General features: G+C 40.7%; 1 protein-coding gene across 2 annotated transcripts in view; it reads left to right on the forward strand.

Moving 5' to 3' along the window:
• The window catches only part of IPO5 (importin 5), a 59,247-nt gene that overhangs the window by 35,014 nt on the left and 8,892 nt on the right, over nucleotides 1-15,341 (forward strand). For both annotated transcript variants that reach the window (XM_070800409.1, XM_019971646.2), the window contains 9 exons: nucleotides 499-586; nucleotides 2,416-2,522; nucleotides 8,026-8,150; nucleotides 8,244-8,333; nucleotides 8,415-8,588; nucleotides 10,341-10,559; nucleotides 11,975-12,058; nucleotides 13,474-13,606; nucleotides 13,704-13,825. In XM_070800409.1, coding sequence (XP_070656510.1) covers nucleotides 499-586; nucleotides 2,416-2,522; nucleotides 8,026-8,150; nucleotides 8,244-8,333; nucleotides 8,415-8,588; nucleotides 10,341-10,559; nucleotides 11,975-12,058; nucleotides 13,474-13,606; nucleotides 13,704-13,825 — 1,142 coding nt within the window. The remainder of the gene's footprint in view (nucleotides 1-498; nucleotides 587-2,415; nucleotides 2,523-8,025; nucleotides 8,151-8,243; nucleotides 8,334-8,414; nucleotides 8,589-10,340; nucleotides 10,560-11,974; nucleotides 12,059-13,473; nucleotides 13,607-13,703; nucleotides 13,826-15,341) is intronic.

Below are 15,341 nucleotides of genomic sequence, written 5' to 3' on the forward strand. Positions count from 1 at the left end.
TGTCCACCGAAAGGTTGATGTGTTTATGTAATGGAATGCTGTGAAGTAATTCAAGTGAAATCCATGTGTCTTGAGAAAAAAGCAAGTTGCCGAAGGGTATATGTACCATTTATTATATAGAAAATAAAACCTTTGAATACTGCTATATGTTATACACAGAGAAAACTGTAGTTCAAGTGTAAAAAAGAAAAAAAGTTTGATAATGAGAAACACTGATTTTATTACGGTCTTACTTCTGATGAGGGAGGAAGAAAACGTAACAGGACTTGGAAATTTTGATTTTTCGCCTTAATATGTTTACTTCTTAAAAAAGAACAAAACGTAAAGCCAGGGAGATGAGAAAGGTGAAAAGAGAACAAGCCACATGTGGGGAGCACAGGCAAATAAGTTTTTTGTTTTAGTATGTCCTTTGTGTTTTACCTCTTACAATTCTTGTGGGTGACATTGACAAAATCATAGCGTCATGGTCTTTGGGTATGAAGTAGTTCTTTTCTTTAGTTCCGCAGATGTTAGCCATGATGGTTGACCTTGAAGAGGATGAGGACTGGGCAAATGCGGATGAACTGGAAGATGATGACTTTGATAGGTAATCACATACCCCGAACTCTGTACGGAGCTTCCCTGGTGGGACAGAGCGAGGCCAGCTGGCGGTGAGAGCTTAGGGTTACAGGGTCTGTCTCTGCCCCACGTGGTGGTCTACAAACCTGAGGTTAAGCTTTTAAATTTGAAACGTGGGACATTTTGGCTTTCTCCATTGTGTGTTTTCCTATATCAAATTTTGTAGATATTTATTTCTAGTGAAGGTAGCTATCTTTTCTACCCTGTCTTACTCTAAACTGTTCGTCATGTCAAGAATTTTTTAAGAGTACTTTCAGAAATATATATGAAGGAGCTCTATTGTGGTAAATACCTTTGTGTATGTGTAGACCTTAAGTTATAATAGTTGTTTCAGCAGATTCCTTGTGTTTTCCTCATATAATGCAAGTTAAATGTAGAATAGAAAAGGGGCAATGATGGTGAGATTTAATACACTGGATGACAGTAACACTGAACTTACTATTTCACTTGTTTTGACTCAGTAGGCACCCATGAATACAGATTCCTATGGAGAAGTCCCCAAAATGTATATTCACTGTGAAATAGTGAAAATGGCCCCTTAAACATGTATGAAACATAGCGCCTCAGAGCTACCGTTTTAATTGACCTTTCAGTGGGCCTGAGGGTTTAGTGTCCTATTTTAAGTGCAGAAATGGAGAGGAAAGATTGAGTGACTTGTCCAGGGTTTATGGCCAGTTAGTAGACTGGACTTAAAACCAGTTCTCTTACTCTTCCCAGGACATCAGACTGCCTAACCTCCTTTTCTTAAAAAGAACTGAAACTATTTCCCTGAAAGATTGGTAGTCAGTGTAAGCTACTTTTACAGATATAATTAAAGACGTTCGACTTCGAAAATATATGGTATATTTTTGAAGCTTGATCCTGTCATTAAAAATAACTGACTTTTGGCCTGAATACCCTATAGAAGTATATGAAAATAATCCTTGACTGGAAACACCTAAATAGGGCTGAAGAGGAGACGGGGCTCTGGTCGAGTTTCCTTGTCCTGGTTCAGTTACTGTGATGTGTTGCTACCTGGCTTTTAATTTGCCCTGTAAAAGGCACTAAGGTGTATGTGATGTTAAGAAGCTATTTTTTTCTGAACTAGATAAATAAGATTTTATCTCTGAGTAAGTAGGACATAAATACATTTTCAAGGTCAGGCTAAGTCTTAAGAGCCTGTTTTCAAGGTCATAGTGTTGTCTTTCTGGTCTTACCTTCACAGAGCAGTTAGAGGTCATGTACGTGGCAACTGCTAATCTTGAGGTTCTAAAACAATAAATGTGCAAAGGCATTAATGCCCAAATTCCTTCGATTTTCAGTGAAAAAACTGTAATTGAGTTTCACTTACACATAATATTTTATAGGGCAGATTGCACCCCTTTAAAAGATGAATAAGCTCCCAGTTTAGAGAAAATCACATACAGGCTCAGCACCCTTTTCTGTTTTCTGTGTTCTGATAAGTTTGAAGACTATATTTCCAGGAAATGTGATTCAGAGGCGCTCCTAAACACTGCTGATCCCTCTGAGTCTTCAGAGTGTCAGAAGCTAAGTTTTAACCAGTGAGTGGGGACAGAGGGAAGTCGTGAAAGATCATATTCAGACATAAGACTTTTAAACTATTGATGAGGCATGATAAAAATTTTATCCACACCCCCGCCACTTTTTAAATTCTAGGGGTTTTAACCCAAAACTTCAGTACATATATTAGAAAATACTACTTGAGCTATTCTTCTTCAGTGTCGGTTTAAAAACACGTCCGTGCAGTGTCCTGTTTTTACGTGTTTCCGTATGTCAATTATATTGTTCTCTGTGTAGCAATGCGGTTGCTGGTGAGAGTGCTCTAGACCGGATGGCTTGTGGACTCGGTGGAAAGCTCGTCCTGCCAATGATCAAAGAACACATTATGCAGATGCTTCAGAACCGTAAGCTATTACCTCTTTGAAATGCTGGAATAGTGGAGCTTGACTTAGACTGTGTCTGAAAGTCAGTCTTTGCCTTTTTATATTCTCTGTTTAACCTACTTCTCATATTGATAAAATACTACTTAGTCATCTTTAGAAGCACTCAGTCTTAATGGTAAAGAATGTTTTTTCCTCGATACTGCCCCTATTGCTCTATTCTCCCTCCTCAGAATTATTAGCTTCAGTATATAGGAAAAAGTTTTTAATTCTAGGAAAAATTGTTTTACTCCCTAGTCAGAAATACCTAAGTTCAAATTTAACGTACCAGTATTTGCAGTGTTTATGAAATATTAGTGTATTTGGTTTAATTTTCCTTCATCTAATATCTTTTATTTAAAAAAAATAAAATGCCTTGTACAAATCAGAGGGGAAGCCATGTCAGTATTTGTTTTTATAATTTAACAAATACTTGGTCACTAGCCTTGAACCATGTAATTTTTTTCAATAAGAAAAATTGTCATTTTTGTGTTTTATATTACAAAGTGATTGTGCTTGACATATTTTAAAAAGTTCAAATCTGAAATGTATAAACTGAAAGGCCCTTAACTGGGATTCAGAGGTGTTCACTGTTAACGGTTCTCTGAGACTTGAGTCTCTGTCCTCATTACGCACAAAGGCAGCTGTGTTTAACGTGAGTAAAGCACCCAGACCCCATGCTTCCGGGAGCTTCTGCGCCACAGCGCATCCTGTCACCTCATGATAACCTCCCATTCGCTAAACAGCGACACAGCGCTGCACAGTTCCCCATTAAACCGAACAGTTTTGTTCATAATAAATAATGCCACTGCATACATTCTTACAGAAGTCCTGGCTTACCTGTATTAGCGTGTATGTTTGTAGCGTACATTGCAGGAGACGGACTTGAGGGTCCAGCCTTTGATTCTGGGTCTTAATAACAGCTTCATACCAGCCCTTATGTTTTTTATTATGTAGGTCCTCCTTATGCTATAAAGCTCTTATGTATTCTAAAAGGGCATTGTCCAAAACCATTGTTTCTTTAGGATGATGGTGATTTTACATCTGGGTCTTGAACAATAGGTTCCCCTTTTATTACCCCTAAATTTTGAAGGATTTTTCCCCAAACAGAGACAGCATCACAGGCTGGTCAACCTATAAGAGCTAGTAGAGAGAGTCTAGCTTTTCCATTTTTAAGATGAAGAACGTAAAGGCCAGAGATGTGAAAGTTTGCACAAAGTCACCCAGTTGTCAGTGTTTCACACTGCTTAGTGCCAGTCTTCAAATATATTGTGGACCTGCTCATTTGCAGTTAAAGAATTTGATTGTAAGTTTCTGCTACAATATTAGCTGGCTGCAGAAGGCTTTGCATGTATTACAGTGAACTCGCATGTGTTCACAGTAAGGCAGTGAACTTTGGGTACGGATTTGCTGTTGTTAAATGTGTGGCTTGGAGCAAGTCTGGACCTTTGATTTCCTTGTTCGTGGAAAAAAATAGGCTCTTCCAGTGGAATTAGGGTCCAAAAGTGTATTTAGTGTTAATACTACATGTGAGAAGGAAATGGCAACCCACTCCAGTATTCTTGCCTGGAAAATCCCATGGACAGAGGAGACTGGTGGGCTGCAGTCCATGGGGTCACCAAGAGTCGGGCATGACTGAGCAACTAACACTTCACTGCACGTGAAAAGAGTGTTAAAAATGACAAACAATACTTTTTCTCTAGTCACTTAACATCTCAGTCAGTTCAGTTCAGTGTCTCAGTCGTTTCCAGCTCTTTGCAACCCCATGAACTGCAGCATGCCAGGCCTCCCTGTCCATCACCAACTCCGGGAATTCACCCAAAGTCATGTCCATTGAGTTGGTAATGCCATCCAACCATCTCATCCTCTGTTGTCCCCTTCTCCTCCAGCCCTCAATCTTTCCCAACATCAGGGTCTTCTCCAATGAGTCAGCTCTTCGCATCAGGTGGCCAAAGTATTGGAGTTTCAGCTTCAACATCAGTCCTTCCAATGAACACCCAGGACTGAGTTCCTTTAGGATGGACTGGTTGGATCTCCTTGCAGTCCAAGGGACTCTCAAGAGTCTTTTCCAACAGCACAGTTCAAAAGCATCAACTTAACATCTACCCCACTGTAATTTATTTTATTTTATTTTTTTTGGTTTATTTTCTTTTTGGCTGTGCTGGGTCTTCACTGCCGTGTGGGCCTTTGTCTGCTTTCAGAGAGTGGGTCTGCTCTCTAGTTGTGGAGCACGGACTCTAGGATGCTTGGGCTCAATAGTTGTGGCTCCCAGGCTCCAGGGCACAAGCTAAATAGTTGTGGCACAGGCTTAGTTGCTTTGCAACGTGTGGTATCTTCCCGGATCAGGGATCGAACCCATGTCTCCCCTTTGGCAGACGGAGCCACTGAGCCACCAGGGAAGCCCTTGTATTTTTTCTAGCATTGATAAACAGCAATTTTTTTTTAATCTTAAAATTCAAAGCAGGAAGACCATTTTCACATCCCAGTACCATCCCATCACATTTGCTGAATATACTTCCAGGAACTCTGCCCATTGAGAATATATGAGACATAACTTTTAAATGTCCAAACCAAATACAGACATTTATCTATTTCAATATTTGTTGCATTAAAGTATTTTTCTTTACTATTTATTTTTGTTTGAGTTATTGTCATAACAATATATCGGTTTCAGATGTATAGCATAATGATTCAGTATTTGTATACATTGCAAAATGACCACCACAGTAAAAGTCTAGATTAATCTGTATCCGATATTGGTTTCTTAAGATTCTTATTCCTCAGTTGAGAAATTCTGGCTTAATAGTATAATGATAACTGAAATACATTTAAAGTGTGTATCTATTTCTGCTTTATTGACTATGCCAAAGCCTTTGACTGTGTGGATCACAATAAACTGGAAAATTCTGAAAGAGTTGGGAATATCAGACCACCTAACTTGCCTCTTGAGAAATCTGTATGCAGGTCAGGAAGCAACAGTTAGAACTGGACATGGAACAACAGACTGGTTCCAAATAGGAAAAGGAGTACGTCAAGGCTGTATATTGTCACCCTGCTTATTTAACTTACATGCAGAGTACATCATGAGAAATGCTGGGCTGGAAGAAGCACAAACTGGAATCAAGATTGCCAGGAGAAATATCAATAATCTCAGATATGCAGATGACACCACCCTTATGGCAGAAAGTGACGAAGAACTAAAGAGCCTCTTGATGAGAGTGAAAAAGTTGGCTTAAAGCTCAACATTCAGAAAACCAAGATCATGGCATCTGGTCCCATCACTTCATGGGAAACAGATGGGGAAACAGTGGACACAGTGGCTGACTTTATTTTTTTGGCTCCAAAATCACTGCAGATGGTGATTGCAGCCATGAAATTAAAAGATACTTGCTCCTTGGAAGGAAAGTTATGACCAACCTAGATAGCATATTGAAAAGCAGAGACATTACTTTGTCAACAAAGGTCCGTTTAGTCAAGGTTATGGCTTTTCCAGTGGTCGTGTATGAATGTGAGAGTTGGACTATAAAGAAGGCTGAGCACCAAAGAATTGATGCTTTTGAACTATGGTGTTGGAGAAGACTCTTGAGAGTCCCTTGGACAGCAAGGAGATCCAACCAGTCCATCTTAAAAGAGATCAGTCCTGGGTGTTCATTGGAGGGACTGATGTTGAAGCTGAAACTCCAGTACTTTGGCCACCTGATGCGAAGGGCTGACTCATTTGAAAAGACCCTGATGCTGGGAAAGATTGAGGGCAGGAGAAGGGGACGACAGAGGATGAACTGGTTGGATGGCATCACCCATGGACATGGGTTTGGGTGGACTGCGGGAGTTGCTGATGGACAGGGAGGCCTGGAGTGCTGCGGTTCAAGAGGTCGCAAAGAGTTGGGCACGACTGAGTGACTAAAATGAACTGATATAATAATGTTATCATAAATAATAAAGTTTTAATGTTTAGCAAATAATTTAGCAGTTTTTTCAGTAAAGTTAGTTACAACATACATCTTTACATGAGTTTTGGGCTCCCCAAAGGAAAGAATTAAGTCTGATCTCTCATTTAGGATTTTCTTTTATAACTTAGTTAGCTCTTACACCAGCAGTTCTCAAACTATAATCTCAGGACCCCTTTACAGTGAGGATCTCAGAGTGCTGTTGATTTTTGGGTTTTTTATATGAACATTTGCTTCCCTTTATAATATGATGAGAGCTTTTTTTTTTTTTTCATTGAATATAGTTAATTTACAATGTTGTGTTAGTTCCAAGTGTACAGCAAAATGAATCAGTTATACATACCTATTTGTCTCTATATATACATATATATCTCTCCACTTTAAGATTCTTTTCCTATATAGGTCATTATAGAGTAGAGTAGAGTAAAGTTCCCTGTGCTATAGAGTAGATCCTTACAACTGTTTTATGTATAGTAGTGTGTATATCCCCCATCTCCCAGTTTATCCTTCCCCCTCCCTCTGGTAACCATTGGTTTGTTTTCTACAACCATGACCCAGAGTGTGTTTGTTAAACCTGTTACATGTTAACAGAAATGACATATTTCATGAAAAACGACTCTCTTTTCCAAGACAAACAGGAAAATAGTGAGAATGTCTTTTTTTTATTTTGGGCATTTTTGTAAATATCTTAGGTAAAACTGAATTCTTATGTGTGCTTCTGGGTTGATTTTCTTGATATTCCACATATGCTGTAATCCTGAGAATACTCTGTACTCTCAAAATGAAAGTGAAAGAATAATGTTATTAGGAGAATGATTTTGACCTTGTGAACCCCATGAATGAGTCTTAGGAAATCGCAGGGTTCTTGAACCCCACTTTGAGAACCATTGTTCAGGTTTTTATATTTAGGTGTATCTTCTTTTGTTCCACAAGGAATTTAAAGCAACCTTAAAGTGAATGATAATATAGTAAAAACAAATATTTAGAAATGAGAGTCAGGGAAATTATATAGAATAGGATATGAAGTCCAGTAAAATAAACATTGGTTTAGTTAATATTCCCTTAACGAAAAAGCAGATAGCCATTGTTAATGTTAGAATACAGATAAGGTTCCATGCTCATTTACCATATTATTAAATAAAAATTTTTCGAAAACAGCATCTTTTCTCCTTGGCGTTTTTTCTTTTTAGAGAAATATGACTGGAGATCATTAAGTCTCTGTTCAGTGAACAGCAGTATGTGACACAGAAGATCCGTATCTTCACTGCCCATAGTCAGTCTGTGGGGACGTGTCCTATTTTAGGCAGTTGGTATAAATACCGACAAGCCCTTTGCTGCCACGCTGTCTTTTCAACTTTGGGAGTGAAATGCTTGTGTGACGTAACCACTGTGACAGTAAAGTAATCCAGAAACAGAGTTTTTCTATTTGCCTACTTAATAGCCATGTATAACCATACTTTGTTACTGTCATACTCCTGACGACTGGAAGGCCCCATCAGTGGTGTCTAATTGCTCTTCCCCGCCATGTAACTGTTCCACAGCTGACTGGAAGTACCGGCACGCGGGGCTCATGGCCTTGTCCGCCATTGGGGAAGGATGCCACCAGCAGATGGAGGGGATTCTCAACGAGATAGTAAATTTTGTTCTGCTTTTTCTTCAGGATCCTGTAAGTACCAGTAAACATTTGATTCCTTAATATATTGCCAGGGTTTCGCAGGGGACCCTGTTCCCTTTACTAACACACGAGCTCCTCTTCCAGCATCCCAGGGTGAGGTATGCGGCCTGTAATGCTGTGGGACAGATGGCTACTGACTTTGCACCTGGTTTCCAGAAGAAGTTCCATGAGAAGGTAAGTACTGAGTCTGCAGACACTGAAAAACTCCAGGAAGAGGGGTGGTGATTGAAAAGCCTGTGTGATTTCGTCTCACAGGTGATTGCAGCACTGCTGCAGACCATGGAAGACCAGGGCAATCAGCGTGTCCAGGCCCACGCTGCCGCCGCTCTCATCAACTTCACAGAGGACTGTCCCAAGTCACTGCTTATTCCATACTTAGACAGCTTGGTGAAGCATCTGCATTCCATCATGGTCCTTAAACTTCAAGAGGTAAGTTTCACTGTCTTTTAAGCTGTCTGTTTGGCTGGTATAGTGGAAATCGGAGGGAATGGTGATTCTGAAAGAGACTTCTCAGGAAACGTTAGCAGTTTCTGCCACTTTGATTTTAAAAAGGTGAAAGAGAAGGAAGCAAAAAGTGCTGACCACTCTCTTAACCAGAATGACAGACATAGAGAAGACGTGAAAAAAGAATATCCTTTTTGTATTATTAAACATGTTGAATTCTTAAAATAAGGCCTGGCCATCCAAATAGAAGATGGTTTATAGTTTACAGCTTAAGTAAGAGGCAACCTAAAAACAAGTGAATAATAATCAGTGCAGCAGCAGAAAAAGACAGGATGCAGGTAAGACAGGCAAAAACAGAAACCTGGTTTGTTATCAAGTAGAATGAAATGAAATTTCTGCTATAAAATAAAAAGGACGCACAAAATAAAAGCCTTTTAATTCGAATATTCAGCAAACATAAAGTTACTGTCAGATTGCTATAAAAATTTTTCTAAACACTCAGCGTCTGTACTTTGGCTCATGATGAACTGGTAACAGTTGGTAAACCGCACTTCACCTAGCCCTGGTCTAAAGGAGAGCAGAGAGGAAGACGGGAAATTACAAGGTCCCAGAAGGCAGAGAAGGGGTCTGAAGCAGAGGATGGGCACTCAGTGAACTACGATAGCAAGCTAAGAGCATGATACAGGAAGGTGAGTGTAGTACGTGAAGACAGGGAGGTAGTCGAGTTGAGGGCAGGTCAGTTAGGTTAGTTAGTTAAATCAGAAATAGATGGGTCAGATAGGACGTTCGAGTAGATTTGGCTGAAGGATGGCTCTATATAACCCAGCTCCCCGCTGGGGACCCGTGTGTGAGGTGCAGACTGAAGGAAGGGGCTGCTGAGATGGGATAGGGGAAGAGGGTCGTGTGTGTGAGAAGAGCTGTGCGGAGGCAGGGTAGCCAAGGAAGAAAGACTTTCCTGTGGGATCACAGGCTGGTCATGACGTTAACCACAGAGCAGATGCGAGATGCCAAAGGAAGGAGTGAGCTCACCTTGCAGAGCAGTGTGGGGACTCGAGGTACAAGTAGAAAGAGCTCTGCCGAGAGTGGCTGTGGTTGATGAGGGGGTGGAGGGTCCGGAGCAGTTGCCGGCTCAATTATTTCTATGAACCCACAAGGAATTACAGAATAACATTGCCAGGTGCTGACATGGCCTGACCGCAAGTACCCAGGAAGAATTTTCCTCGGCAGGTCAGAGAACACTGGATTGTTGGTGCAGGGGGAAGGCTGATCTCACCTGTTGCACCAGGGTGGAGAAAGAGGGCACCTCTCAGGGGTGTCCTCAGTGGTATTTTTCTGGGGAGAAATAGAAAATAAAGGAATGGGCCATAAAGGGAACTTTCTCCACGACCTAATCGGACAGCACAAGATATAAAATTAAGTAGTGGAAATAAATGAAGAACAATGAGTAAAATTAAGCTTGCTGGATACAAAAATTTAAGGGAGTTCACATTTATGCTCGAGAATTAGCCGTGCTTTGAGATAAAGTGGACACAAGTGAGGAGCGCTGTGCTGACAGGAGAGAACACCTCACAGATAGTTCAGCGGGGGCTCTTCAGTTTGCGCTGAGACCTAGTCTCCACTCTGGCTGCTGTAGGGTGGGCTCAGCGTGCAGTCTCAGTGCAGCCCTCGGGAACTGGCCGGGAGTGCTTGCCCCATCTTCTCCTCTGTGGGGCTGATGTTCTGTTGTCTTCCTTCCAGTTGATCCAGAAAGGCACCAAGTTAGTTTTGGAACAAGTTGTGACGTCTATTGCATCAGTTGCAGATACTGCAGAAGAAAAATTTGTCCCCTACTATGACTTATTCATGCCGTCACTGAAGCACATTGTCGAGAATGCAGTTCAAAAGGAACTCAGACTTCTCAGAGGAAAAACTATTGAGTGCATCAGCCTCATTGGTCTGGCTGTTGGGAAGGAAAAGGTAAGTGACTTGTCAACAATGTGTTGGGTTTGTTGTGTGTCATCTGGCTTTGGGGGCATCGAGGGTACCAGAGGATTTTTTTCTTTCTGATAAGAGGTTTTCTAAAGATTTAGTTGTTTTCCATCATCTTATTCTTGAATTACTTTAATTTTATATATAAATTATCAGCTTCATTTTTTCATTGCTAATAAGGTTTCTTCTTAACTCAGTCATGCTTTTGAAACCTTCCCTTACATGTGCAGTCTTATCTCTGGAGGCTTGTGGAATTCCAGACCCATATGTTCAGTTTTACCCATATTTAAACATATGCTCGGGGGACCCAAGTCCAGTGATTGAGACTCTGTCTTCCAGTGCAGGGGGCACAGGTTCCATCCCTGGTCAGGAAACTAAGACCCACATGCCTCAGGGTGTGACTGAAAAATTTTTTTTTAAAAACTAAAAAAGTGCTTGGGAACATTCCAGTTGCAATCCTGTTAATCCCCAAAGCTTTGAGTGTCCCAAGAGAAATATGCATTTAGATCTTCAGAAAAGAATTAAAAAGGACCATTGGCCCATGTGTTTTTCATCCTAGCCAGCATCTCAGCTGTCAAAGCTAACCCCAAAAAAGTTTCTGTTATCAGCCCCTCCCATTCTGATTCTCAGAGCTTTCAACATAAAACCTTTCTCTCTGGTCTCCTCCACAACTAGCACTTTTATCTTACAAATAGTTTTCTGGGAGACACTGAGAACCTAGTCAGTAAAACATTTTTATGTTCCATACTCTGTATTTTGGCTTTCAAACTATCTTTGTGCAGCACTGCCTGTTTATACAGTGGAGATAGCCAAAACTAAACAGAGAAGTGAAAATCATACAGCTTTTGCAGCTCAGTCACTCAGTCGTGTCCAAGTTTGCAGTCCCACGGACCATAGCCCACCAGGCTCCTCTGTCCCTAGTAGGATTTTCACAGAAAGGATACTGGAGTGGGTTGCCATTTCCTCTTCCTGGGGATCTTCCCGACTCAGGGATTGAACCAGGGTCTCCTGCATTGCAGGTGGATTCTTTACCACTGAGCCACCAGGGAAGCTAGAGAGCAATCCAGAATTGCTTTTCTGAATTTGAGTTATCTTTTTACTGCTGGAAATGCATAAGCCATGGACCAAAACTGGATGACACGAGAACTATCTTTATACTGTAATTCATTTTGACTTTAACTGAAAAACATTTTTCTAGAAATTCTAGAGCACTAAATCTGTTGAAGTATATGTGACAACTTCTCTATATAGTACTTTTATCTGAGGGGTTAAAACTCACGCGGGAAATGTTAATAGATTTGGGGAGAGAGATTTATTATGTGAGAAACAAAATTAGGTGGCAGTGGTATCTCTGTGATGAGATATACGTGAGTAACATGTGTCTTCCCCAAACTTTCCTCCAGTTCATGCAGGATGCCTCTGACGTGATGCAGCTGTTGCTGAAGACGCAAACAGACTTCAGTGACATGGAAGATGACGACCCTCAGGTAAAGCAGCGCGCATGGTCCCCTCCATCCTGGTTGATAGCGCAGGGCTAAATACTGAGAAGAAAAATTGAGCAATAGGTTTCTTGAGGTAATACAACCCCTGGTTTCAGGGGCATTCTTCACTGGCTTTCCACACCGTGTGTGCTTACACGTGTTTACTTTTGCACACCGTGTTTTTCCTCAGTCGATTTTCAGGCTGCTGCTCTTATGACTGAAGGTTTTTGGTGCTGCTGATCTCCATTATCCTAGGTGCTCGGATCTCCTCACTTCCCTTGAGCAGTGTCATCCACAGTCGTGGCTTTGGTTTTCCTCCATAGGGTTGTGACTTCAGTCACTGAACGCAGGGTTTATTTATCCAGCCACTTCCAAGACATGTCCGTTTGGATCTCTCCTGGCCCGTTCAGTGCCACGTGACTTCCTTCCCCTTTCTAAAGCAAAAGAAATGTCGCAACCAACAATTTTAGAATGTGTTGTGCTCTTTTCTCTGCCCAGGAACAAACATCCTGTAGCTTAGAAAGAGCCGTTCCCACTCAGCCTTTCTAACTCCTGCCCAGATTTCCTGGCCAGTACAAGTCTCAGTGGTGGGTGCCTAGGACCCGGTTGTAATAATGTCGCAAATGTCTATCCTATTCTTGGTGATACTCCCAGTGCCTGCTGCACAATGAGCATTCAATAAATAATTGTTGGATTAAATTTTAACTTTGCACAGCCATGCTGTAATTGTTTTCCATACTTAAAATGTTTTGTTTTGTTTTGTTTTTCAAACTTTTTTTGGTTTTGTTTTTGAAATTAGGAGTAGGGGAGTGTGTTTGCACATGCAGCCACATGAGGTAAACAAGTATATAAATAGATACCAGAGGGTAAAAATCCCTTTGTGGGCAATAGAGATGAAATAGAACCAGATTCTCTAGGGTACTTTGTAGTAATTAAAGTCTTCCTAAATTGAGTAGTAGAAGAGGTATCTTAAATGTGGACAACCCCCTACACAGAAAACTTAAACAAAGAGGAGAAAGGGGTGATTAATATTGACTGAGTGGAGTGTTAGGCTGTAGGCAAAGTCAGGTAAAGTCCTGCCTTGGGGAAAATTAGCGGCCAGGGGTTGATAAGTCTAAGTGGATTTTTGTTACATGATTCATGTGCTGTTATGTACTGCTTCTTGAAAACAGGAAAACATAAGACACAGCACTGGTCTGTCTCTTGCCTCACCTGTTGTCTGTATCCTCATGTAGAAGTAAGTTCTCAGTGACTTTATTGTTTCCAAACATTTTAAGTATGTGGTCTTTAGCGCACTTGTTGCTTGAAGGGCCAAAATAAAACATCATTTCTATGAGAAGGGGAAAGGGGCTTTACACATTTTTGAAACATCAATTTAAATTTAATTTTTAATTGTTTCCCCCCCCCCCCCCCCCCCCCAGATCTCTTACATGATCTCCGCATGGGCCAGGATGTGCAAAATCCTTGGGAAAGAATTTCAGCAGTACCTACCGGTGGTGATGGGGCCTTTAATGAAGACAGCTTCAATTAAGCCTGAAGTAGCCCTTCTAGATAGTAGGTGTCTTCATGAGGAAGTGGCACTTGTAAGAGTTCTCCTTGTTATCATTTTTAACAAAGTTAAAATGAATTTGCTTTGATTCTTTGTTAATAGCTCAAGACATGGAGAACATGAGTGATGATGATGGTTGGGAATTTGTGAACCTTGGAGATCAGCAAAGTTTTGGTATTAAAACTGCAGGACTGGAAGAAAAATCAACTGCTTGTCAGATGCTGGTAATTATGTTTACTAAACTTTATTTTACAACTTCTCATGAATACATGTGTGTGTGTAAATATATTTCATAGGAGTGCTTTTTATAGATATTGAAGAAGTTAGTTTGAAGAGCCAGGAATGTATTCTTTAAGAAATACGATATAGAAACCTTTAGACTCAACATTTCTACTTACAGATTTCAATCCTAAAGAAATCATGTGGATGAAACCTTTCTTTACCAGTGCTATTTTTAATAACAAGAACAAAGTGAATAGCCCCAGTACAGTGAATAGCCCAAATACCTGTTGTTAGATGATGATCAGGAAGCACTGTGCCTTGGAGTATTACAAAACTGTTACAGAGCTAACTGAGGGAAGGGTTTTTGCCCATTTTGTGCTTAGTGTATGACAGGGGCTAAGGAATGTTTTTGAATGAACAAAAAATGTGCTCATAGTATTAAAAATAAAATTGGTATGATTTCATTGTATGAAAAAAGACATGGTAGGAGAACCAGGATATTTACACTGATTATCTTAACCTGTATGTGTTGTAGACAGGGAGGGGTAAGTTTTGTTTTGTTATTAACTGGTTAAGAGACTATGGGAACACAACTTTGTGAGTCAACTAAACTTGAGTAAAAAAATTTTTAAGAGATTCAGTTTAGTTCAGTTCAGTTCAGTCGCTCAGTCGTGTCCGACTCTTTGCGACCCCATGAATCGCAGCACGCCAGGCCTCCCTGTCCATCACCAACTCCCGGAGTTCACTCAGACTCACGTCCATCGAGTCAGTGATGACATCCAGGCATCTCATCCTCTGTTGTCCCATTTTCCTCCTTCCCCCAATCCCTCCCAGCATCAGAGTCTTTTCCAATGAGTCAACTCTTCACATAAGGTGGCCAAAGTACTGGAGTTTCAGCTTTAGCATCATTCTGTCCAAAGAAATCCCAGGGCTGATCTCCTTCAGAATGGACTGGTTGGACCTCCTTGCAGTCCAAGGGACTCTCAAGAGTCTTCTCCAACACCACAGTTCAAAAGCATCAATTCTTCGGCGCTCAGCCTTCTTCACAGTCCAACTCTCACATCCATACATGACCACTGGAAAAACCATTTTATGATATATTATAAATCTAGCAGTTAAGTAAGCCTAAATAAAAACTAATGACTTCAATTCTATTTTTCTATTAACAAGGCATTGTTTTCTAATTCATTTAAGCGTATCTCTTGAACTTACTCTTATCAGCGCCTGTGTGCTTATTTACTCTATTGTGTTAGACTCTGTGGCCACATGGACTGTAGCTCACCAGGCTCCTCTGTCTGTGGAATTCTCCAGGCAAGAATACTGGAGTGGATAGCCATTAGCTCCTCCAGGGGATCTTCCTGACCCGGAGACAGAACTGCATCTTGTGCATCTCCTGTATGCAGGCGTATTGTTCACCACTGAGCCATCATATTTGCCTATAATTTATAAATATTTTGGAATCTTTATAGTATCAACTTGAGAAAAAATATAAATGTAACATCTTTTACAGTTACATAA

The sequence above is a fragment of the Bos indicus genome, chromosome 12 (genome assembly GCF_029378745.1).
Source record: "Bos indicus isolate NIAB-ARS_2022 breed Sahiwal x Tharparkar chromosome 12, NIAB-ARS_B.indTharparkar_mat_pri_1.0, whole genome shotgun sequence".
NCBI classification, from domain to species: Eukaryota; Metazoa; Chordata; class Mammalia; order Artiodactyla; family Bovidae; genus Bos; species Bos indicus.